Genomic DNA, 26,432 nt, shown 5'->3' on the forward strand with positions numbered 1-26,432 from the left:
CCCTGTTAATGGCCTTGGAGAAGCAGGAGATGGTAGCCCGAGTGTTTGGGCCCCAGCTACAATATGGGAGAAATGGATAAAGCTTCTGGCTTCGTGCTAGCCCCGTTCCCTTTGGAGCATGAGGAGAGTGAGCCAGCAGATGGAGAATGTGTCTCTTTCTCTCCCTGTCTCCCCTGCTTAATACTATGATTTTCAAATGAATACATAAAATAAATAAATAAATCGCTTTAAAAATCAGAGTTTAAAATTATGTTTCTGGTCAGCATGTGAGACAATTATTAGTTGCTACTTGGGATACCCAAACTCCTTAGTAGAGTGCCTGTTTGAAATCCTAGGTCATTGTGATTGCAATTCAGCCTCCTGGCTTTGGCATGGCACATCTCTGGCTGTTTTGGGGATTTGGGAAGGGAATCACTGGATGGGAGATATCTCACATTTTTGAGACTCATTTTCTATGTTTTTCTTTTACTGACATTCAAATAAAATTTGTAAAAACAATTTAAAAAGATCAAAATGGGGTTCAGTATTACTGAGTGGTGGTACTGAGCCTCACTTTTTTTTAAAGATTTTTATTTATTTATTTGGCAGGTAGAGTTACAGAGAGAGAGAGAGAGAGAAAGGTCTTCCTTCCATTGGTTCACTCCCCAAATGGCCGCATCAGCCGGCGCTGTGCAGCTCCGAAGCCGGGAGCTAGGTGCTTCTCCTGGTCTCCCATGCGGGCGCAGGGGCCCAAACACTTGGGCCATCCTCCACTGCCCTCCGGGGCCACAGCAGAGAGCTGGCCTGGAAGAAGAGCAACTGGGACCAGAACCTGGCCCGCCCACATGAGACGCTGGTGCCGCAGGCGGAGGATTAACCTAGTGCGCCACTGTGCAAGCCCCTGAGCCTCACTTTTCATCTAGCAAGTTTGTACCTAATATTTTGGGCCCTACACTGTTTAAACTCAGCCTCAGTTTTCCTTCAGGATAACCTTAGTAACATGTCCTGTGTTTCTTTAAAGATGGTATATTAATACTAAAGCTCTGTTCTTTCCCAGAATTGCTTCTGACAAAAAAATCCCATCCTTAAGTACCTTATGTTTTGTGTTGGCTTTCCAGTAGATGTCAGGCTCACTCTCATCTAAGAAACGTCGTGTTTCTGGGCCTGATTCAACACTAGAGTCTCACTGTTTCCCTGCCTACCCTGTGATGTCGGAAGTGCCCTCAGAACCAACCAACGTAAGTGTTTTCTCCATGGAAATCGGAGAAGTGGGTATGTAGCGTGATCTGAAGAAAGTGCCCTTATCCGTCTCTCCATGTTCCATTAATGCCTGTTTTCCCAACTCCATTTTTCTTTCCTCCATCCATAGGGAATGCAGAAAAGTATTGAAACAGTCATAGATGAAGGTCTTTACTCCCGCCAGCTGTAAGTGGGTCCAAAGCTAATGATGAGTGTTGAAAATAGGTGCAGCAAGATTATGGTTTCACCCAGAGGCCTCTCTAAATCTGGCAGGCATGTGCTGGGTCATGAAGCAATGAAGCATCTTCAGACATCCAGTGTGCTAGTGTCAGGCCTGCAGGGCCTGGGTGTTGAGATTGCCAAGAACATCATCCTTGGTGGGGTGAAAGCTGTTACCCTGCATGACCAGGGCACTGCCCAGTGGGCTGACCTCTCTTCTCAGGTACCTCATTTCTGCTTTCTTAACCATTGGAAAGACAAACTCCTTAGACTCCTCATGTAGTTCAGTTCTCTTTTTTAATACTGTAGTACTACCTACGGGAAGAAGATATTGGTAAAAACCGAGCTGAAGTATCCCAACCCTGCCTTGCTGAACTCAACAGCTACGTGCCTGTCAGCACCTACACAGGACCACTGTTTGTTGAGGACTTCCTTAGAGATTTCCAGGTAATATGCAGGCCTTTATCTTTTTTCCAGATGTTATTGCTGATTCCTTTAGTAAATATTTACCTAGCAGGGTGACCTGATATCTTAGGTTTATTGCTAGAATGCTAAGAGAAGCCGAGCTGTCCTTTAAGTATTCATCTATTTAAAGGAAGATATGGCCATACATTGTGGTACATGGATTGTTGTAATAGAACTTTGTAGCTAAACTGTTACTGTTTAAGTCTTGAACTCTTCTAGAGTGTGGTCTAGAGAAAGTCATTTGACCTCTTCTGCCTTATTATTTCCTGTGCATAAACAGAAGTGTGGGTCTTACAGAGTATTTGTGAAACTCAAGCTTAATAGTGCGCCTAATTTTTAGTAAAATTAAATAGCTGATTTTCCATACTAGAGGACTAGGGCGCAAGGATCCCTGATGTAGGAGTTGGAATTTATCCTGGTGAATAAATGATGGCAGTAAAAAACAAATCCTATAGATTGTGGCTGAACAAGTATTGGAGAATTCATTTATTTGTTTGAAAGGCCGAGTCACAGAGAGAGATGGACAGACAGAGAGGTTATCCATCCACAAATTCACTCCCCAGATGGCTTAAGCTGCCAAAGCTGGGCTGATCCAAAACCAGAAGCCAGGAGTTTCATCCAGGTTTCCCATGTGGGTGTGGAACCCAAGCACTTGAGCTATATTCTACCTCTTTTCCAGGCCGTAGGCTGGGAGCTGGATTAGAAGTGTAGCAGCTAGGACTCGTACTGTGTCCATATGGGATTCCAGCACCGCAGGCATAGGCTTAACCTGCAACACCACAGGCAGTGGCCCCTACAACTATTTTCTTAAGTATTGGAGCAATAGGGTTTGGTGGGGATAAACACAAGATGTTTTCACTGGAATAGTATTGTTACTTTTTTTTTTGACCCCTCAAGCACAAAAGAATACAGGCAGTAGTGAGTATTAGTTAAAGAAATGAAATAGTTGTTCATCAGATTCTTTACAGGTCATCTTTGATTTTTTGTCATAGTCTCTAAGAGTTCATATTGTTTCACCAATTCTTACCCTCCTGAATCTGACACACATAGGAAGTGTACAACAGTTTGTGGAAGAGGGTTTAACCAGAGAAAAACTTGGTGCTTGTTCTCTCTGTAACTTACAGCGTCAGGCTTTTAGCCCAGTCCTGTGATTTTTTTTACAGGTAGTGGTCCTTACTAACACTCCCTTGGAGGATCAGCTGCAGGTGGGTGAGTTCTGCCACAACCATGGCATCAAGCTTGTGGTAGCAGACACACGTGGCCTGTTTGGGTGAGTTTTTATCTTTCCTTCTCCTCCAACACTTGCCACACGCACTCTGGGAGGCTTTTATTGTCTTCAGATTCCATTTAGACATCTGAATTTTCAGTTTTACATATTCATTCTCCCAGTATGGCATGAAAAGGTGCCACCTAATTGTCACCAGTGTACCGAGTTTGCTTGGCCAGTACTTACTGTATATTGAAGAACTTGGAGTGTCTGTTTTCATGGGTGTCATGCACCAGTCCTTTTGGTTCCCTCTATAGGCAGCTGTTCTGTGACTTTGGAAAGGAAATGATTGTTATGGATTCTAATGGGGAGCAGCCACTCAGTTCTATGGTTTCTATGGTCACCAAGGTAAGAAGACCAATCCTAGGGGTTCCAGAATAAGCAGGACAGTACCAAATCATTCTTTTCTGCTGGCAGTTGAGCCTGCTTCTGAAGTTTAACTCTTCCTCCATATAGGACAACCCTGGGATTGTTACATGCCTGGATGAGACCCGACATGGATTTGAGAGTGGAGACTTTGTCTCCTTCACGGAAGTTCAGGGCATGAATGAACTGAATGGCATTCATCCTCTTGAGATCAAAGTTCTGGGTATGTCATAGCCATCACAGGGGTGGGCCACAAGTGAGAAGTGGTTGCTTGGAACAAAGGGAAAATAGGTGAGCCAATACAAAAGCTGTGTAGTAACATGTCTGCACTTCAAACTAAAATAAAAGCCAAGAATGAGTCTGGAGTCTTAGCTGGGACTTAGAGAGGTGTCTGTGAGGTCATAGAGAAAGGAAGTTACAAAGTTATTTGGAGTGCATGCCACTAGTGTTTGATTCCATTTGCTTTTAAATTGTTGACTTTAAGTTTGTAGTATATCCTTAATATGTGCTTAGCGTAGCTTACGATATTTTGTTGATTCACATAAAAGAACCTTAAAATACTTTAATTTTTATCATCTTTATATCAGATATTTTTATTTATATGTAGCATAAACTTTGCAATACATTATTTACAAAGAAATATAATGAATAAAATCACCCAAATTCTCAGAATTTTTAGTTTTCATCCTGCCTGTCTTTGGGCCCATATTTTCATCAGGTAATATTTTCTTTATGCCCAAAGAATGCCTTTTAACATTTATGTGTACGTGATCATTATTTTTCATGTCAGAAATTGCCATTATCTTGTTTATTTTTTAAAGAATTTTCTTAAGAGTTTAAAGTGTATATTGACAGTTGTTTTGCTTCAACCCAGAACTACTGTTCTGGGTTACTTGACTGCATTGTTTTCCTCAGTAATTCTTGTTCATACTTTTCTTCCCTTTGTAATATGCCCATATTTTCTACCACTGATTATAAGCATCATGATGGTAATTTACCTTTATGTGTTTCTTCATGAGTCATTTCCCCGGGACTTGCTGAATTGATCTCTGAGTTTTTTGCTGTGTGTCATGTTTGGAAAAATGATAGCCTTTTCTGTTTTTCAAAATAATGCTTTCTCACTGCCCTTCATCCATCATCCCATTTTTAAAAAATATGTATTTATTTATTTGAAAGGAAGAGTTACAGAAGGCCATGGGTGGGGGGTTCTTCTGTCTGCTGGCTAATGCCCCATGTAGCCACAGTGGCCAGAGCTGAGCTGATCCAAAGCCAGGAGCCAGGAGCTTCTTCAAGTCTCCCACACAGGTGCCAGGGCTGAAGCACTTGTGCCATCTTCCCCTGCTTTGTCCAGGTCATAGAAGAGAGCTGAATTTGCCACAACACCAGCTCCCCATCATCCCTTCTTAAAAACTCGGATAAAATGTGTATAAGAGCATGTCAGAATTTCGTGGTAACTGAAACTAAAATGTTTTTATCTTCAAAGAGCTTTGTAATGCAGTGGGTAATTCTGGCTTTCCAGAAACTTTTAGAAATGCCTTTTTAAAACTATCTCATGCTGCACAGTTCACTTATTCTTGGTTTATTCCTTTTCTTTTATTTTACTGTGTCACTTACCAGTCTGTTAGTGGTCTAAATATGATTAATCTTGTCAATAAATTTATTAAAAAAGATATTAATGTTAGTGTTATAAATCCTATATATTCACGAAGCTCTAGAAAAACTGAATATGTTGAGACTTGGAAGATATCAAAGAGACATAAAGTTCATTTCTACATATGAAAAATACTTGTGGCTCAGTACAGTGGTGTATGACCAAAAAAAAAAAGGTTTCTGAAAGAATTTATGGCCAAAATTTTAAAATTTAATGAATGGTAAGGTCACAGGTCATAAGACTCAGTGAAATTAGGTAACAATGGCATTTGATAAACAGTTGTGAAGATTACATACTTTTGGTATGTAAGATTTTGTAATTTTTATAGAGATAATCTCATTTCCACTGAATCACCTAAGGTGAGTTTTTACATCTAGTGAAAACTTGATGTGATCCTATCATTGAGAGAAAAAGAAAACAGTTATCCTATCATTGAGGGAAAAAAAAAACAATCAGTTTTCCTGAAGCTTTTAATTATTTCATTTTAGTTGAAAGCTAAAGACAGGCAGACAGCAGTCTTTTTTACGTTTTTATTGAAAGAATGAATTTTCTCACAGATACAACTTTGGGAATATAATGGTTCTTCTCCCCATTACTCCTGTTTCCCACCCCAACTCCCATCCCGCCACCTCTCTCTCTCTCTCCCATCTACTTCTTCATTATGGTTCATTTTTAGTTTGATTTTATATACAGAGGACCAACTCCATGTTAAGCATAGATTTCAACAGGTTGCATCCACACACATACACACAGCATAGAGAGTACAGTTTGAGAAAAGATTTGCAGTCGGTTCTGATAGTACAACTCAAAAAGCACGGAGGTCCTACATGGGGACTAAGTGCATAGTGACTTCGGTCATTCCTTTAACAATTACCACTCTTATTTATGACATCAGTGATCACCTGAAGTTCTTGCCATGGGCTACCAAGGCTATGGAAGCCTTTTGTGACCATAGACTGCATTGTTATTTGGACATGGCCATGAGCAAAGTGGATGTTCTCTCATCCCCACGTCCTTCTTTGATGGCCCTTTCTTTCCTCTGGGGTTTCACAGAGATCCTCCACATAGGATATTTTTTGCCAAAGTCTTGGCTTTCCATGCCTGAAATTCTCTCACAGGCCCTTCAGCCAGACAAGAAAGCCTTAAGGGTTGATTCTGAGGTCAGTGGTATTTGCCGCGAATGTCATTCTAGGAGTCCGCTGTGTGAACTGCTTCCCATATTTGCCCTTCTTTCCTTTTTAATTCTATGATTATTACCAGGCATTTGATGTTACAAATATGATCACTTTTATACTTAAACCTATCTATATGTTGACTTTAACATTTAATATAATCACTTTTAACAATTAAGATGGCATTTGTACCACCAATTTTTATGTGTTTGGAGTCCCATGTCCATTTTTTAGGCTGTACCCTTGGAATTAAGTCTGTATGACTGTATGCAGAACTGTACTGCTTGTCAATTATAGACTACCTCCTCCCTCTCTTATTCCCTCTCTTGTTTTTAACGTGTATCTTTTTCCAATTGAATTAAATACATATGATTAACTCTTACGTTACATACAGAGTTCAATACATAGTATGAAGAAAAGAAAAGGAAAAGAAAGAAAACAGAGGAAAAAATATAAAAATAATAAACTCTCCCTCGACTGTTCAAGTCACTGATTCTAAAAGTGTCAGTGTTGCTTCTTTAGCTTTTATTTTAGAAGTGCTATTCTCCCAAATAAAGGAGAACATGTGGTATTTGTCCCTTTGGGACTGGGTTATTTCACTAAGTATGAGGTTTTCCAACTTGCTCCATTTTGTTGCAAAGGAACGGATTTCATTCTTTTTTTTTTTTTTTACTGCCATGCATTCCATAGTGTACATATCCCACAATTTCTTTATCCACTCTTCGGTTGATGGACATTTAGGTTGCTTCCATGACATAGCTATTGTGAATTGAGCTGCAATAAACATGGGAGGTGCAGATAGCTCCTTGGGTAAACTCCCAGGAGTGGAATGGCTGGGTCATATGGTGGGTCTATGTTCAGATTTCAGATTTTTGAGGTATCTCCATACTGTTTTCCATAGTGGCTTTACCAGTTTACATTCCCATTGTTGTTTGTTGATTTCTGTATGTGAGCCAATCTAACAGGGTGAGGTGAAACCTCATTGTGGTTTTGATTTGCATTTCCTTGATGGCTAGAGATCGTGAACATTTTTTTCTTGTGTCTGTTGGCCATTTGATTTTCATATTTTGAAAAATGCTGTTAAAGTCCTTGGCCCTTCTCTTAACTGTGTTGTTTGTTTTGTTCTTGTGGAGTTTCTTGATCTCTTTGTAGATACTGTTTATTAATCCTTTTTTGGTTGCACAGTGTGCAAATAGTTTCTCCTATTCTGCACTTTTCCTGACTGTTTCTTTCACTGTTCAGAAGCTTCTCAAATTGAGGTAATCCCATTTGTTCATTTTCGTGTTGACTACCTGTGCCTCTGAGGTCTTTTCCAGGATTCTTTGCCTGCTGCAATGTCTTGAAGGGTTTCCCCTGTGCTCTTGATTAATTTTACAGTGTCGTGGCATAGATTTTGATCTTTAATCCATGTTGAGTGGGTTTTTGTGTAGGATGTAAGGTAGGGGTCTTCATACTTCTGTATGTGGACATCCAGTTTTCTCAGCACCATTTGTTGAAGACAGTGTCCCTGCACTAGGGGCTAGTTTTAGCACCTTTGTCAAATATCAGTTGGTTGTAGAAGTTTGGATTGAGTTCTGGGGTTTCTATTCTGTTGCAATGGACTATCCATCTCTTTTTGTACTAGTACCAGGCTGTTTTGATTATAACTACCCTGTAGTATATCTTGATGTCAGGTATTGTGATGCCTCTAGATTTGTTTTTGTTGTATAAGATTGCTTTAGCTATTTGAGGTCTCCTGTTCCCCCATTTGATTTCAGCATTAGTTTTTCTAGATCTGAGAAGAATGTCTTTGGTACTTTGATTGGTATCGCATTGAATCCATAAATTGCTTTTTGGGAGAATGGACATTTTGATGATATTGACTCTTCCAATACGTGAGAATGGCAGATTTTTCCATTTTTTTTGTATCTTCTTCTATTTTGTTCTTGAATGTTTTGTAATTCTCATTGTAGAGATCTTTGAAATACTTGGTTAAATTTATTCCAAGGTACTTGATTGCTTTTGTAGGGTTGTCCTTGGAAATTCTTTCTGAGCCATGGCATTGTCTGAGTATACAAAAGCTGTTGATTTCTGGGTGTTGTTTTTGTATCCTGCTACTTTACAAAACTCTAATTAGGAGTTCCAAAGGTATCTTATCCCCTAAATACAGAATCATGTTATCTGCAAATAGAGATAGTTTGACTTCCTCCTTCCCAATTTCTGTTCAATTTTTTTTTGGTTTGTTTGTTTGTTTGTTTGTTTGTTTTTGACAGGCAGAGTGTGGGCAGTGAGAGAAAAAGAGAGAGATCTTCCTTTTTGGTTGGTTCACCCCCCCAGTGGCCGCTGTGGTTGGCACGCTGCGGCTGGCGCACCGCGCTGATCCGAAGCCAGGAGCCAGGTGCTTCTCCTGGTCTCCCATGCAGTGCAGGGCCCAAGGACCTGGGCCATCCTCCACTGCCTTCCCGGGCCACAGCAGAAAGCTGGACTAGAAGAGGAGCAACTGGGACAGAATCCGGCGCCCCAACTGGGACTAGAATCCCGGGGTGCTGGCGCCACAGGCGGAGGATTAGCCTAGTGAGCCGCAGCACCGGCCTGATTTCTTTTTTTTGCCCAATAGCTCTGGCTAAAACTTCCAGAGTTATATTGAATAGCAATGGTGAGAGTGGGCATCTCTCTCATCCTAGAATTCTGTGGGAATGCTTACAGATATTCCCCATCAATATGATGCTGGCCATGGGTTTGTCATAAATTACCTTGATTGTGTTGAGGAATGTTCCTATATAAACCCAGTTTGCTTAGAGCTTTCATCGTGAAAGGGTGTTGTATTTTGTCAGATGCTTTCTCTGCATCTGTTGAGATAATCAAATGGCTTTTGTTCCTGTTTGTTAATGTGATTTATCATATTGGTTGATTTTCAAATTTGCAACCATCCCTGCATTCCAGGCATAAATCCCATTTGGTCTGGGTGAGTGTTCTTCCTGATGTGTAGTTGGATTCATTTGGCCAGGATTTTATTGAGTATTTTTTCTAATATATTCATCAGGGAGCTTGGTCTATAGTTTTCTTTCTCTGTTGTATCTTTTGTAGGTTTAGGAATTAAGGTGATATTGACTTATTGGGTGGATTCCTTCCCTTTCAATTGTTTTGAATAATTTGAGAAGAACTGGGTTTACTTCTTCTTTAAATTTATGGTAGAATTCAGCAGTGAAGCTATCTGGTCCTGGGCTCTTCTTTGTTGGGAGGGCGTTCATTACTGATTCAATTTCTGTCTGGTTATGGGTCTGTTTAGGTGTTATTTCTGTTGTGTCTGTTGTTAAATTTCCATTACCATCTCTAATTTTATTGATTTGAGTCTTATCACCTTTTTCAGTTAGTTGGGCCTACGTTGTGTCAATTTTGTTTATTTTTCCAAAAAACCAGCTCTTCAGTTTGCTTATTTTTTGTTTCAATTTTGTTGATTTCTTCTTTAATTTTAATTATTTCTTTTCACCTACTAGCTTTGCATTTGACTTGCTGTAGTTTTTCTAGATCCTTGAGGTACTTAGAGAGTTCATTTTTAAAAAATTTTTTTAAAGCTTTTATTTAATGAATATAAATGTCCAAAGTACAGCTTATGGATTACAGTGGCTCCCCCCCCATAACTTCCCTCCCAACCGCAACCCTCCCCTTTCCCGCTCTCTCTCCCCTTCCATTCACATCAAGATTCATTTTCAATTCTCTTTATATGCAGAAAATCAGTTTAGTATATATAAAGTAAAGATTTCAACAGTTTGCCCTCACATAGCAACACAAAGTGAAAAATACTGTTGGAGTACTAGTTATAGCATTAAATCGCAGTCTACAGCACATTAATGACAGAGATCCTACATGATATTTTTTTTTAAAAATTGATTAATTTTCTATGTAATTTCCAATTTAACACCAGGGTTTTTTTTTTTTTCATTTTCAATTATCTTTATATACAGGAGATTGATTCAGTATATACTAAGTAAAGATTTCATCAGTTTGCACCCACACAGAAACACAAAGTGTAAAAATACTGTTACAGTACTAGTTATAGCATTACTTCACATTGGACAGCCCATTAAGGACAGATCCCACATGGGACGTAAGTACACAGTGACTCCTGTTGTTGATTTAACAATTTGACACTCTTGTTGTTTATGGTGTCAGTAATCTCCCTAGGCTCTAGTCATGAGTTGCCGAGGCTATGGAAGCCTTTAGGGTTCGCCGACATCAATCTTATTCTGACAGGGTCATAGTCAAAGTGGAAGTTCTCTCCTCCCTTCAGAGAAAGGTACCTCCTTTGATGGCCCCGTTCTTTCCACTGGGATCGCACTCGCTGAGATCTTTCATTTAGGTCTTCTTTTTTTTTTGTTTTTTTCCAGAGTGTCTTGGCTTTCTGTGCCTAAAATAGAGTTCAGTTATTTTGCGACTTTTCAGTTTCTTAAAGTAGGCACCTATTGCTATAAACGTTTCTCTTACCTTTTGCTGTATCCCACACATTTTGATAAGTTGTATTGTCTTTTTGCTTCCTGAAATTTTTTGATTTCTCTTTTGATTTCTTCTGTGACCCACAATTTGTTCAGGAGCATGTTGTTTAGTCTCCATGTGTTTGCATATGCTCTAGAGATTCCCGAGTTGTGGATTTCCAGCTTCATTGCATTGTGGTCTGAGAAGATGCATGGTATGATTTAAATTTTTTTGAATTAGCTGAGACTCACCTTATGACCTAGCATATGGTCAATCCTAGAGTAAGTTCCATGCACAGGGGAGAAATATGTGTACTCTGTAGCTGTGGGGTGGAAGGCTCTGTTAATATCTGCAAAGGTCTTCCTTCCAATGGTTCACCCCCCAAATGGCTGCTATGGCCGGCACACTGCACCGATCTGAAGCCAGAAGGCAGGTGCTTCCTCCCGGTCTCCCATGCGGGTGCAGGTCCCAACCACTTGGGACATCTTCCGCTGCCTTCCTAGGCCTCAGCAGTGAGATGGACTGGAAGAGGAGCATCGGGACAGAATCTGTTGCCCCAACCGGGACTAGAACCCGGGGTGTTGGCGCCTCAGGCATAGGATTAGCCTAGTGAGCCACGGTGCCGGCCATCCTGGTGATTTTCTGTCTGTTTTATCTGTCCCTTGCTGAAAGTGGGGTATTGAAGTCCCATATTTCTATTATATTTGAGTCCATATTTTCTTTTAGATCCCATAATAATTCTTTCAAAGAACCAGGCACCCCATAATTAGATGCATATAGATTTATAATAGTAACGTCTTTGTGTTGGATTGATCCTTTAATCATTATATAGTGTCATTCTTTGTCTCTTTTTAATAGTTGGTGTGTTAAAGTCTATGTTGTCTGATATTAGGATGGCTACTTTTTTGGTTTCTGTTAGCTTGGAATATCTTTTTTCCCTTTTTTCACTTTCAGTCTGCAAGCATCTTTACTGGTGAGATGTGATTGCTGAAGGCAGCAGATAGATGGGTTTTCTTTTTTAATCCATTCAGCTGGTCTGTGTCTTTTGACTGTAGAGTTGATACCATTTACATTCAGTGTGACTAGTGTTAAATACTGTCTTTTTCCTGTCATGTTTCCTTAAGTAGAGCTGTTTATGTATTTTGGTTTTTCTTTGTATTTTAGCTAGGTCATTTCCCACGGTCATCTTCTTTGTAGTGCAGTTCCTGTTTCTGTGTTTCTGTGCAGCACATACTTGAGCCAGTGTTGTAGGGCTGGACATGAATCTTTCAGTTTCTGTTTGTCGTGGAAACTCTTTACTTCACCTTCATTCATAAATGGTAGCTTTGCAAGGTACGGTATTCTCAGTTGGAAGTATTTTTCCTTTAAAACTTGGAATATATCATGCCATTTCTCCTTGCCTGTAAGGTTTGTGATGAGAAGTCGGGGGTGAGTCTGACTGGATTACCTCTGAGTGTCATCTATCAGTTTCTCTATGACACATGTTAAGATCTGTTCTTTCACTGAGCTGAGCGTTGCCAGAATGTGTCATGGTGAATACCTTTTCTGGTCATGTCTGTTGGGGGTTCTATGTATTTCTTGTACTTGGATGTTGTGGGAGTTTGCTGATAGTATTTCTTTCTTTTTATTTTTTTGACAGGCAGATTTAGGCAGAGAGAGAGCCAGAGAGAAAGGTCTTCCTTTTCCATTGGTTCACCCCCCAAATGGCCGCTATGGCTGGCGTGCTGCACCGATCCAAAGCCAAGAGCCAGGTGCTTCCTCCTGGTCTCCCATGCGGGTGCAGGGCGCAAGCACTTGGGCCATCCTCCACTGCACTCCCGGGCCACAGCAGAGAGCTGGACTGGAAGAGGGGCAACCGGGACAGACTCCAGCGTCCCGACCGGGACTAGAACCCAGGGTGCCAGCACTGCAGGCGGAGGATTAGCCAAGTGAGCCATGGTGCCAGCCAGATAGGATTTCATTAAGAAGGCCTTCTAATCCATTCTCTCTTTCCACACATTCCAGGGCTCTCATTATATGTACATTGCATTGCTTGATACAATCTTGTAAATCTAAAACTGTGATTTTTAATTTTCTAATTTTTTTTCTTATATTTAGTATTACTGTATTAATTTAGTATTACTGTATTAATTGCAGAAGTTTGTCTTCCAGTTCTCATATTCACTCTTCTATTTCATATATTTGATTTCTGAGAGATTCCACAACATTTTTTATTTGGTCAATTTGAAGTTTCCATTTCCAGTATTTCATTTTGGCTTCTCTTTAGAATCTCAGTTTCTTGGGAATGCTTTTCATTGAGATCTTGAATCCGTTTTTATTACTTCTAAGTAATCATACAAATTTTCTGAACTCTTTTTCTGGCATGTCTTCAATTTCTTTTTCTTCAGTCTCCATTTATGAAGATTTAGAGTGCTCCCTTGGCAAGTTCATAGGTTCTTTCTTATTCAGAATTTTCCCTTTGCTCTTTGGCATTTGTTTGTTTTCTGATTGATTTAACTTTTAAGTTGATTTCCCTCTGCTATGAGCTGCTATGTGTCTGTGCTGGTTGCCAGTGTAAGCAAGCAGTTCCACCTCCTGGAGCTTTGTTTATTTCTGGGAGCTTAAGGAGGAGAGTACCCAGGCTTTGATGTACTAAGCACCACCTACCAGGGCTGGTCTCCCTGCTCCTTTGTTCACTAAAAAGAGCTTGTGTTTGTTTTTCAGATTTATTTTTTGCTGTGTAACTTGCATGATGGGAGAGAAGTCACTCTGAATTGTTGTGATTGTTGTTCTCTGGTGGGGTGTGTTGTGAGGTGGCTCCCGCAATTTTTGGGTTCATGGCACAGGAGGGAAAAGTGCAGCCCGCTGCCTACACTCAAAAATGTAAACAATCAGTGTCGCCTATCCCTGCCAGCTGCAGTTCCGGTTAGGGGGCGGGGTAAGACACCGAGGAATCGTGGCATGTTCACCCTTCCTGACTGTGCCCCAGAATTTCTTCTTCTTCCTGCTTAGAGCACCGATTACTGTTCACCAAATTTCCACACTCATCTGTGTATGCATCTCTGTGGGCTCACAACCTCTCTCCTGATTCACTGAGGCAGTGGTGGCTGTCTCCTCACTGGTTCTCCTTGCTGTTCCCTTTCTGCACTTTGGGCACCTCTCTGTTTTCCCAACGTGGACCTGTGCACACTCTGGTGAACTCCTGGGCCACTCTGCATAAACTTTTTATTATTGCTCTGCTTCCTCGTATTCCTTCTACTCGTTAATTATCCATTTTTCCCTGTGTGACTTGGAACATCCCACTGCTATACCGCCATCTTGCCTCCACCTCCACAGACGCAAACTTCATCTGCTGTTTCACTCCATAAACAGCTGCAGCCGCTGTCTTGGGCCAGGCTAATGCTAGGATCCTAGAACTCAGTCTGGATCTCCCTCATGTGTATCAAGAACCTGAGGACTTGAGCCACTTCTGCTGCCTCCTGCGGTGTGCAATAACAGGAAACTGGAGTAGAACTGTAATAGCTGGAATTCATACTAGGCATGCCAACTTGAGATGCTGGCTAATGAAGCACAGTCTTAACCACCATTTCAAATGCTTGCCCCCTCTTTTAAGGTCCTGTCCCTCTGCATCCATGATTGAACAATTAGAGATCAAAAATATGCGAATGATAAAAATTGCATGTATATTGAGCATATACAGGATTCTAATCATTCTTACCTGAATAGTACAGGAACACATTTAACTATTTACTTGTGTTGCATTAGATATTACAGTCCTAGTGTCTTAATGTGAGTTAGAGTTTGAGTTTGAGTTTGTGTGTGCAAGTATGATCAGCATTTTGTATGAAGAACTTGAACATCTGTGGGAGTTTTGTATCCATCGAGTTCCTAGAACCATTCTTCAGTTACAAAGAGATCTTAGTGTTTTTATAGTTATTTTCCTGGCCTTTGGTAGTTTTTTGTTTGTTAATTTTTTCTGCTTTATGCTCAGGTCTGCATTATATTTCTAAGGCTGGTGTTCTTTAATTTGCTTCCCTGTCCTCAAGAACTGTGTCCTGTGAAGTCAATATGTCCTTGTCTCTGAATTCTATACTCATCGTCAAATGAGGGTGATCCTTCCTACTTCATGTGCTTTGGCAACAAGCTGGAATAATCAGGCATCTAGTTGCATTTGTTGTTTTATCAGGAATCATTTTTTTTTGTACTGCCTTGTCTCATGGTTAAAAACTGATATCAGTGGTTTCTTCATTAATTATTATAGGAAGTTAAATTAATCAGAACTGAAACATTTTAGTTGGCTGAGGACTGGACTAGAGGCGAAATTCTGAGTTGAGCCCCAAAGTCAGAGACATATTATGAGACATGGTTGAGACATGTCCTCAAGATTTGAGTTGTGTGAAGGAGAGACACTTCTCTCCTAATTGTTGTGCCTCTCCCAAGGATCTGGGTTAATGGTATACAATTTACTTAGTTTCAGGTGGAGAGTTGATGACACTTCTTAGAGTTTGGAATAGGAGAGAGAGACATCTCTTTCATATGTTCTGAGTCTCAGGAGCCTGAGCAGACCCCTGGAGATCAAAGACAGGTTTCATTCTTTGTATCTGAGTGCTTGCTGTCTCCTACACTCAAGTAGACAAAAAGGATAGAAGGTATTCACAATTTTTAATTGAAAAGGAAGAGCTATGAACTTGGCTTTTTAGAATAGTGTTTAGAAGTAGAGTCATTGAGGGGGTTGAGCTGTATCTGGGGTAGGAGAGAAACGGTTTTAGATACCTGAATGTAAGAATAGAGGCTGACAGTGACTGTGCTACAAGTATTTTGGTTTTTAATTTTAATTTTAATGGTGCTAGATGGCAAGATGGGAGAGTTGTTACATGACTTAACATATTCCCTTCCATCTTTTTTTCCCTTAGGTCCTTACACCTTCAGCATATGTGATACCTCCAGCTTCTCTGAGTATATTCGTGGAGGCATTGTCAGTCAGGTCAAAGTACCTAAGAAGATTAGTTTTGTGAGTATGAGTTGATGGTAGGTTTCTGAGTGTTTTCTAGTTGTTTCCGGCCTCTGATCCTGATGTCCCACTTTCCACAGAAATCCTTAGTAGTGTCATTGGCAGAGCCAGATTTTGTGATAACGGACTTTGCCAAGTATTCTCGCCCTGCTCAGCTGCACATTGGCTTCCAGGCCCTGCATCGGTTTTGTTCTCAGTACAATCGATCTCCTCGACCACATAATGAGGTAGAGATGGGGAGATAACCAGTGAATTGGACCAAAGCTGTCATATGTTTCCATTTGCCTACAATTTCGTTCCTCCTTATCCTCCTACAGTGGTCTGACATGTTCTTTTTTGACTCGTCAGGAAGATGCAGCAGAACTGGTGATCTTAGCACAGACTGTGAATTCTGAAGCCTTGCCCCCAGGACAGCAGGACATCCTGGATGAAGACCTCATTCGCAAGTTGGCATATGTAGCTGCTGGGAATCTGGCACCTATAAATGCCTTCATTGGGGGCCTGGCTGCCCAGGAGGTCATGAAGGTCAGCATGGATGATTAAGGGCATGGCCAGAAGTGTCCTCTACTTGTCACTTGTCAAGCCTCAACTACTGACAGCCTTTTCTCCCCAGGCCTGCTCTGGCAAGTTTATGCCTATCATGCAGTGGTTGTACTTTGATGCTTTAGAATGCCTTCCTGAAAACAAAGCAGCCTTCATGGAAGACAGATGTCTCCCGGTATGTGGGTCCTCTGTGATGACTTCATTGTGAGCAATTCTAAAGCAACTCTTCCTTAGACTTCCTGGTTTTTTTTCTTTTCCTTTTTTTCTTTTTCTTTCTTTCTTCCTTTCTTTCTTTCTTTCTTTCTTTCTTTCTTTCTTTCTTTCTTTCTTTCTTTCTTTCTTTCTCTTCTTCCTTCCTTCCTTCCTTCCTTCCTTCCTTCCTTCCTTCCTTCCTTCCTTCCTTCCTTCCTTCCTTCCTTTCTTTCTTTCTTTCTTTCTTTTTTTTTTATAGCATCAGAACCGTTATGATGGGCAGGTGGCCGTATTTGGCTCAGACCTACAAGAGAAACTGGGCAAGCAGAAGTACTTTCTGGTGAGTAGACACCCACTGCCTTCACCTTCCTTACTAGCTTCTGACCCCTCTTAAATTTTCTTTTGTCTCCAGAAGTTGGGTCTTTCTGATTTTTGGTGGCTTGATCACATTCATTTTTTCACTTTCTGTGAATTGAAGGAAAACTTGATATATTCTTTGTTTTGGGTCTCAAGTGCTTCCATTTTTAAGATGATGATAGATTTTTGTGATTTGGCAGTTTAAATATGTGGCATAGGTGACTTTCTTCCATCTTTGTATCTCTACGGGAAGTATGGAACAGTAAATGGCTTCCTGCTATCTGCAGTCACCTTGACCAGACTCTCTTTCCCATCTTCTAGGTGGGTGCAGGTGCCATTGGCTGTGAGTTGCTCAAGAACTTTGCCATGATTGGACTAGGCTGTGGGGAGGGTGGGAATATTACAGTGACAGATATGGATACCATTGAAAAGTCCAATCTCAACCGACAGTTTCTCTTCCGGCCCTGGGATGTCACAGTGAGTTGAATGGGGTTTATCTCTCTCTCTCTCTCTCTTTTTTTTTTGTTCTCAGTCCTAGTGTCTTAGAACACCTCTCTCTGGGTGTCTCATAGCTGCGTCCAAATTTAATTGTCTGCCGGTCAGTCTTCAACTCAGCAAACATTTATCAAGCACTTAGGTCATTTCTTTGGTAGGTTTTCATAATTTCTCCACTCCTGCATTGTTGATTTTGGGCCATTTTGAATGCGGTGCTGTAAATTGGGGTTATGGAAGGCCGTTGTGAAAGTCAGTAATTTTACTGCCTGCTCAGAGTCTTATAACTTTACAGTCCACATAGTAGGTTCTAGACATTTGAAATACATGTTAAAAAGAAGTTCCTGCCCTTTTCTAATAGGAAAATTAATAGTAAAATACTCTTTGAATCCACAAGATTACAATAGCCATTTTAAGAGTACTAAGACCATTATTTGATTTTTTTACTCTTATTTTACCAAAGAGTGGAATTTTCTAATCTACTACAGGAAATCCTCATTTAATTCAATGAAACACTTTTCAAGTGACCACTGTATCATGAGACAGAATATGTACTAGTTGTAAATATCCATTCCAAATGGAAGTTGATTGAATATGGATTCCAGATTTACTTAAAACCAAACTTATAAACATTTTTGACTTGTTAAGTTTGCTATATAGTTTTAAACTCCTGCAAGTTATGCTGATAGGCTGTCAAACTATTTTTCTGTGCTGCATTTTCCTTCAAACAAAATACCAGGTTGAATGCATTAGAAATGAGAATCTAGCTGTCATTAAGAAGTACATAAATATATCTGACCAGAAGATAAATGGAGTTTGGCTCCTGTTACTGAAGTTTGCATTGGAAAATATTTTTATGATAATTCGGATTATGTGTAGGATCTATTAAGGATTTTTAAATGGTCTAATTTTTTTCTACTTTCTATTTAAATATGTGATATGAAAATCTATAGAACAAAGTTTCTTGGTTTCATAACTTAAAAAAAACAAATACAGTCACAGAGAATATCATTAATACGTGAAAAGGTAGGGTATGGACGTGGTAAGAAACAAAGGTGTCTTTGGAAGGTTTACAGTGTAGACAAAAGTATCTTTCATTAGAAAGATGACATTTTTGGGGCTGGTGCTGTGGTACAGTGTGTTAACACTCTGGTCTGAACTGCCAGCATCCCATATGGGTGCCGGTTCAAGACCTGGCTGCTCCACTTCCGATCCAGCTCTCTGCTGTGGCCTGGGAAAGCAATAGAAGATGACCCAAGTCCTTGGGCCCCTGCACCCACCATGGGAGGCCTGGAGGAAGCTGCTGGCTCCTGGCTTCGGATCAGCACAGCTCCAGCCATTGCGGCCAATTGGGGAGTGAACCAGCAGATGGAAGACCTCTCCCTCTCTCTTTTTTTCTCTGCTTCTCGTCTTTCTGTGTAACTCTTACTTTCAAATGAATAAAGAAATCTTAAAAAAAAAGATGAAATTTTCTTCAGATACTCGAAGGATGTAGACTAGAATGTCTAGCATGGCCGACGCCGTGGCTCAATAGGCTAATCCTCCACCTTTGGCACACTGGGTTCTAGTCCTGGTTGGGGTGCTGGATTCTGTCCCGGTTGCCACTCTTCCAGGCCAGATCTCTGCTGTGGCCCGGGAGTGTGGTGGAGGATGGCCCAAGTGCTTGGGTCCTGCACCCCATGGGAGACCAGGATAAGCACCTGGCTCCTGCCATTGGATCAGCGCATTGTGCCGGCCGCAGCATGCTGGCCGAGCCAGCCATTGAGGGTGAACCAATGACAAAGGAAGACTTTCTCTCTGTCTCTCTCTCCCACTGTCCACTCTGCCTGTCAAAAAAAAAGAAAGAATAATTTAAAAAGAATGTCTAGCATAATAGTGTGCCAACAGATAAAGGTAAAAACCTGAGCAAAACTATACTTTATGGTGTGCAATGATAGAGACAGCTCATTTTTCTCCAAGGAAAAATGTATTACCAGTGGAGAGTTTTTTAAAAAGATTTATTTTTGTTTATTTGAAAGAGTTTGAGAGAAGAGAGATGAAGGCATCCACTGGTTAACTCTGCAAATGGCTGCAGTGGCCAGTGCTGAGCTGATCTGAACCCAGGGGCCAGGAGCTACTTCCAGGTCTGCAGGGGCCAAGAAACTTGAGTCATCCTTCTCCTGCTTTCCTGTGCCATGGCAGAGAGCTGTATAGGAAATGGAGCAGCCAGGACTCGAGCCAGCACCCATTTGGGATGCTGGCGCTGCGGGCCACAGCTTTAAAACACTTCACCACAGTGTTGCATCATCAGTAATGGGTTTTAAATAAGAAAAGGTCTTGGTCTTGGTTTTGGCTTTGGCTTTGAAAAGATCCTGTGTGCCTTTGTTTTTATTTAGGTGATGTCATCCCTAACCTGGGTCTCATTAAATGAAGAAAAAGGTAGAATCAGTTGGTAAAATAATGCAAAACTAAGGAATTTTTTTCCTATTTGTGGCATACATCTTGGGCCCTCTTTGTCTCATTTCACATTTTCCACATGTGGCATTGTCACAGAACAACAGCTGATGTTCTTGAATTTGGAGTGAAGGCTTTTCATCACTTAATCAGTTGTTAGGTTAGCTGTTTACAAGGTTGTGTGTGAATGTATGACAAACAGCTTTCTCCCTCCATTCCCATTCAGAAGTTAAAGTCTGACGTAGCTGCTGCATCTGTGCGTCAGATAAATCCACACGTCAGAGTAATAAGCCACCAGAATCGTGTGGGCCCTGACACTGAGTGTATCTACAATGACGACTTCTATGAAAACCTGGATGGTGTAGCCAATGCCCTGGACAATGTAGATGCCCGTGAGTTTCTAGGCACATGAGGATAGGGCAAAGCCATCATTGTGCATATTAGGGTGGGGTGTACCTTTTTTATTGTGTCCTAATACTCCTCTCCCAGTTCTCATGATACATCCTCTTTACCTCCATGAAGGCCTGTACATGGACCGCCGCTGCGTGTACTACCGTAAACCATTGTTGGAGTCAGGGACACTGGGCACCAAGGGCAATGTGCAAGTGGTTATTCCCTTCCTGACGGAATCTTACAACTCTAGCCAGGACCCACCTGAGAAGTCCATCCCCATCTGCACACTGAAGAACTTCCCCAATGCCATTGAACACACTCTGCAGGTGATTAGCCTTGGGCTCTTTGGGAGGTAAAAGAGACAGGCCCAGACATAGCCTCAGGGTCTTGAAGCCCTTGGCATTCCAGAACTGTATGCCTCAGTGTGGCAAATCTTTCTGCTAATCAGTTTTCATGTGTACCAACAACTTCGTTTTTAAAACTTTTTTTAACTTTAAAAAATCTTCTGTTAGTTAAAGACTACAATTTCAGTAAACATCTGAAAAGTGAGAATGTGTAAACACTAATGTGTTTCTGAGCAAAACTGACTGCACTGTTAACTTTGTTTTTCAAAGGTAACAGAGTTATTACAAAAAAACTTTGCATTAAAGTATATATTTAAATTTCCATAACTGCTGCTCAAAATGTTTCAAACAGTTAGTTTATCAGAATAGTTTCTGTTGACATAATGGCCATACATATAGAACAGGCCATATTTAGTTGAAGAAAATAAATACACCTGAGTAACTGATACACATAACCTAATCCTAATCTGTAACCCAAGAACCACACCATTGTGTGTTTAGAGTGTTTCTTAGTGTAATATTTGAGACTTTGTTTAGGAGGAATTATCTGTAAAAAAAAAAATTGTCTTCCCAACTTAGCACTTTCAGCATGAGTGGATATACTTATTTATGTACTCATGACTGTCAGTTTTTGGCTCTCATGTGTATTTATATGTTTATATAACCTCTAGTAGGTCGCGTTTTCTTTTGTGCCCAACATGCAGGGAAATCTATGAGAAAGGTTTTAAAACATTTTCATTATATGACCTCAGACTTCTGTGAAACTTCTGCATGCCTCGGATTCCTTATCCATAAAATTTCCATGACAATTAGTATCTCATCCTTTCTATAACATTTAACATGCATTTGCTATTTTGAATAAGCTCTAGATATATATGTATTTGGTTGTTTCTTTGTAGCAAGTACATGGAGCATAAAAATTACTCTCTAGAATGATAAAGTAGGCAGTAGGACAGAGCTACAGTCTCCAGTGAATCTCTGGCATCTAGAGATCCAAATGACTTTGCAAATGATTGTACTTACTGGTCTTACACTTCTCATATTTAAAGTATAAAATGGCAGCACACATGCAGAACTGCCTTGTTTTTTTGCCAGTCCCAGGGTCCCTGTGGGGATTTTTGTTGTTATATTTAGCTGTGAATTTTCCTTCTTTTTGCGGAAAAACACCCCTATTCTAGTAATGTACACAGACCTGACGAGTAGCTCTTCATGCCTAAGCACCTGCGTTACTACTGTATAGATAAGCCACTGAAAAAGTAGAGGTGTGAAGTTGAGGAAATTTGGGGAGCCACATTTAACAAACTTCACTGTTGCACACTGACAGAGCAGAAGTGCTTCTTTCAACTTGCTTGATTCACTGATTAATCTTTCTAATACGTTTAGAAACCTCTGTGTTATTCATTGTCCCTGTGTAATGTTTGCTTTGTCTGCAGTGGGCCCGGGATGAATTTGAAGGCCTCTTCAAGCACCCTGCAGAAAATGTCAACCAGTATCTCACGTGTGTAACAACTGAACTGTGACGCTTGCCCCTGCCCAACAAAGCCTAAAAACCTTGTGTCTGCTTCCCTCACATCTGTACCTTATTATGTTTGAGCCTCTTGACACCTTTTGGGAATCATGTCTGGCTTTGCATGGAGAGTGTGGGATTTTCAGGAAGCCTGCTTCTGGGTCTGTTGAATAATCCTGCTGTTTGCTTCTTCCCTATAGAGACCCAAAGTTTGTGGAACGGACTTTGCAGCTGGGAGGCACCCAACCAGTGGAGGTGCTGCAGGCCTTACAGCGTAGCCTGGTGCTGCAGCGACCATATACATGGGCTGACTGTGTGACTTGGGCTTGCTACCACTGGCACACCCAGTATTCTAACAACATCCGGCAGCTACTCCACAACTTCCCTCCCAACCAGGTATTATGGCACTTTTCTGGACCTTTTGGCAGAGTACTTTTCTGGGAAACAGGAGAGTTCTCCAGGTTTTTGATAATCCAGCAATCACAGGCAACCCAAGGATTGGTATCTCAGAAAAACAAGCTGCTGTTCTGCAAACATGTTCTGCCTATTTCCTTTTCCACCAGGAAAGGGTTTTTTTCATTTCTGGTTTCCTGGCTTATGGTGTCGAGTATTGTTTCTGATCTCACATTGTAGATACTACCAGGGAAAGCTTTATAGTTCTAAAGTTTTATAGTTATATAGTTTCAAATTTAACAGCCATTGTTGGTTTGAAACCCAATGGACTTGACATTAGAGCAAGCCATTTAGTTTTCTCTTTGTATTTCTGTAACTTTATCTGTAAAGAAGAAATAATAACTCATATATTGGGGTTTTTTTCAGGGTTAACATATATATGTTAAGCTTTAGTTTGTATAGTGCCTGCCAGAGTGACAAGTTTATGATTTTTTTTGTTATTCTGATAAAAAGTTTCCCAGAATAGTGTCTAGACTCACAGGAACAAAGTGAGGTGTTAGCATTGCCAGCTGGTCTCCTACACTCAGGTTCTACTCCTCCAAAATCTTTCCTCTCCTAGCTGACAAGCTCAGGAGCCCCGTTCTGGTCTGGACCCAAACGCTGTCCACATCCACTTACATTTGATGTCAACAATGTAAGTCTCAACTTCCTGGGATCTCTTTGGGTCAAGGGGAAGTTGGATAGGTAGGAAACAGGCAGATTTCCCCACTGAGAACTGACTTTGTGTGTTTGCCTTCTCACAGACGCTACATCTGGACTATGTGATGGCTGCTGCTAACCTGTTTGCCCAGATGTATGGGCTGATGGGCTCTCAAGACCGACCTGCTGTGGCCACACTCCTGCAGTCTCTACAGGTACCTGAATTCATCCCCAAGTCTGGTGTCAGGATTCATGTTTCTGACCAGAAGCTGCAGAGTGCCAGTGTCTCTCCTGGTGAGTTTTGGCCAGCAGGCCAGGAGTTCACTCTACTTTCTCCACCTCTGTCTCCTCACTAGCCTTACCACTACTTGGCCCTTCTCTGTGACTATAGGCATAGGGTTTACCAACATACCATCTTTTTGGGTGTTACTTTTATTCTGTGTGAAATAAGGATGACTGGTTGCAGGTGTCATTTCTTTTCTTCCTACCACAATAGATGTCAGAAATAGCTGTTCATTATCCCTTTTCTGGTTTTTGTTTGCCTTTGTTCTTTGCTTCTCTATATGATCTGAACGAGTGTTACCTTTTCTTGATCCCTTACCTGCTTTATCTCTTCAATTTCTCCTGTATCCCCATGTAAATATTTACCCCAAACTTTTTGTTTTCTGTTTTCCTCCTTATCCTGTTGTCCTCCGTATGTCTTCTCAAACCTCATTCTCAAATTCCCATCTCCATCTATCTACAATGTGGCTCATGCTATGTGTCTTCCTCTCTGTAGTGTCTTACACCTGAATGTGTTTCTTCCATTTTACATATCTCACCACTTCAGATCAGTTGCCATATTTTCCTTTATAATTGCCACCTCTTTATGTTCCTCTGTGCACATATTTGTCTGTATCTCTCATGCATGTCTCCCTTCCATGTATTTGTTTTTAACTCGCCTTATGTACGTAACCTATCTCTACTATTCTCCCACTGAATCTTGCCCTTCAAATTTCTTGACATTAATCCGACTTGATGGTTCCCTTCTTTGTTACTGTCTGGAAGTTTTCCTTCCTTCCCTTACTCATTTTCTTTTTCAACTCCAGTCTCATGTTTCCTCCCCTGTATCTCCTCATCTGTGTGTGTTATTCTTCCATACGACCTCGATATCCATGGTATATCTTTTCTGTCTTCTGTCAAGATCCTATCTGCTCCCTCTTTTTTTAATATGGTCAGAGTCTGATAAGGCTATTACCTGTTTATGATGTGTGTTCAGCAATGCTAAATGTGTTCTTGTACAACAAGACTAAGACTTTTTAATGTTAACTAAAAATTCAAGTCCTGTTACAGTTTCTCCTCATTTTTCCCTTCCTCACTGTCTCAGGCAGCATACCTGTTTTCTGCTTCCACAAGTTATTATTCTAGGAATATAAAAAGTAGAATCATACTATTTTTCTTTTGTGTCTTATTTATTTTATTGCTGTGATGTCTTCAGTAATGCATGGACAGATACAACACCTAGAAGGTTAATGTGTGTTAAAAGTATGTGTCAGAATTTCCTTCCTTTTTAAGACTGAGTCTATTACATGGATTACATTTTGTTGACAGAAATTTGGGTTGCCTCTTGGCTATGCTGGATAGTGCTTCTTCATCATTTATTAATAGCTTCATAATTTTCCTATCATGCTTCCTACATCTTTGTACCTCTTTCTCTGGGGGAATATTGCCTCCTATTTTTCTTGTCTCACTATTTCCCAAAGTGTCCATGATATGCATGAACACTTTGTGTACCCTGGGCTACTGATTTTACCTCAGAAACAGGCTTAGGATCAGAGGGACTAACCGTGTCTCCTCTTTTCGCGCAGATGACAGCCATCTAGAGGAGCTCAAGGCTGTGCTTCCCAGTCCAGACAAACTCTCCGGGTTCAAGATGTACCCCATCAACTTTGAGAAGGTTGTTGGTGGGGCCCTGATCTGGGTAGGGAAATAGGTTGACAGTGGCTCAGCTCTCAGGCTTTGTCAGTGTTATGGATCTACAACAGGGCCCAGTCATCCTTTGTGGTGTGGAGGTTAGCAGGTAGTTGGAGTGGGAAATATACTTCTCGCATGTAGCTAAGAATCCTTTTCACTCTTATTCTTTCCCCTCTCCCCCCTCCTCCTCATTCACAACAGGATGATGATAGCAACTTTCATATGGATTTCATTGTTGCTGCATCCAACCTCAGAGCAGAGAACTATGATATATCTCCTGCAGACCGTCATAAGGTAATGACAGTCTGATGAATCTTCCATCCCTGTGCAAGCTTACTTAAGTCTAGAATTTGAACTTAGCTTCTTGTGTAGATTTCAGCCTTCTCTAAAAATAACTTCTCTGGCACACTTGATTCACAGAGCAAGCTTATTGCAGGAAAGATCATCCCAGCCATTGCAACAACCACATCAGCTGTAGTTGGCCTTGTGTGTCTGGAGCTGTACAAGGTAGTGCAGGGACACCAACAGCTTGAGTCCTATAAGAACAGCTTCATGAACTTGGCTCTGCCATTCTTCAGCTTCTCTGAGCCCGTTGCCCCACCACGTCACCAGGTGAGAAGGGTGACAGCCTGCCTGTATGGAGATGTCATGTTACGCATTAGTAAACTATGTATATGAGTGAAAAATGTGTGTGTGTGTTTGTATGTGTGTGCAGTCATCTGTATTCCTTATGGCACGTGTAAGTTTCTGTCACTGGGTATCTGCTTTTTGTGTTCCCTTGTTCATTCATTCAGTGTACAAAGTGGGAGCACGACACACATTTTGAAAAAAAAAAACCAGATTGCTAAGGTACTTATAAGAAATTAAAAGGAGGAAAGTAAACGAGATGGAAAATGAGTGAAAGAGGTAACAAGGTCTCAGTCATATGTGGCTATTTGGTCATTATAAGAATTACAGTTACTTAAATTGAGATGTGGCTATCAGACTACTTGGAATAAAGAATTTCAGTGGCTCTGACCTAACATGTCAAGTTGGCTGATAGTGGCCAGGCCATCTGGAATAACAACTATCCTTCCCCTTGTTCTTTGTTTCCAAGTATTATAACCAAGAATGGACTTTATGGGATCGCTTTGATGTACATGGATTACAGCCTACTGGTGAGGAGATGACCCTCAGGCAGTTCCTAGAATACTTCAAGGTAAGGTGCCTTTCTTCTTCATTTCCCCCACCCACGGGGTTGGTAGTTGTATAAACCCAGAATCTTACAGATGGTCGTTCCCCTTCCTCCTTCTCATCCTCTGTAGACAGAGCACAAACTGGAAATAA

The 26,432-nt window shown here is 40.9% G+C and overlaps 1 protein-coding gene across 1 annotated transcript; it reads left to right on the plus strand.

Moving 5' to 3' along the window:
* Positions 1-1,165: 1,165 nt before the first annotated feature.
* LOC133754018 (ubiquitin-like modifier-activating enzyme 1) lies at positions 1,166-26,432 on the plus strand. The gene is made up of 24 exons (XM_062184651.1): positions 1,166-1,217; positions 1,349-1,404; positions 1,492-1,660; positions 1,747-1,884; positions 3,066-3,172; positions 3,427-3,517; positions 3,626-3,758; positions 15,703-15,800; positions 15,881-16,027; positions 16,149-16,325; positions 16,414-16,518; positions 16,795-16,875; positions 17,214-17,369; positions 20,044-20,209; positions 20,340-20,536; positions 21,988-22,052; positions 22,262-22,457; positions 23,074-23,148; positions 23,258-23,447; positions 25,001-25,089; positions 25,308-25,400; positions 25,527-25,718; positions 26,203-26,304; positions 26,415-26,432. Exons 1-24 carry the CDS (start codon positions 1,188-1,190, stop codon positions 26,430-26,432), a joined length of 2,871 nt encoding a protein of 956 aa, XP_062040635.1. The 5' UTR covers positions 1,166-1,187.

The sequence above is a fragment of the Lepus europaeus genome, chromosome Y (assembly GCF_033115175.1).
Source record: "Lepus europaeus isolate LE1 chromosome Y, mLepTim1.pri, whole genome shotgun sequence".
Classification (NCBI taxonomy): domain Eukaryota; kingdom Metazoa; phylum Chordata; class Mammalia; order Lagomorpha; family Leporidae; genus Lepus; species Lepus europaeus.

Bases quoted from the DNA above. Each gene is read 5' to 3' on its own strand.
- LOC133754018 (XM_062184651.1), top strand. From the start codon at position 1,188: ATGTCGGAAGTGCCCTCAGAACCAACCAAC. The intron at 3,518-3,625 runs GTAAGAAGACCA...TCCTCCATATAG, and splicing joins TGGTTTCTATGGTCACCAAG to GACAACCCTGGGATTGTTAC. The intron at 16,876-17,213 runs GTGAGTAGACAC...CCCATCTTCTAG, and splicing joins GCAAGCAGAAGTACTTTCTG to GTGGGTGCAGGTGCCATTGG.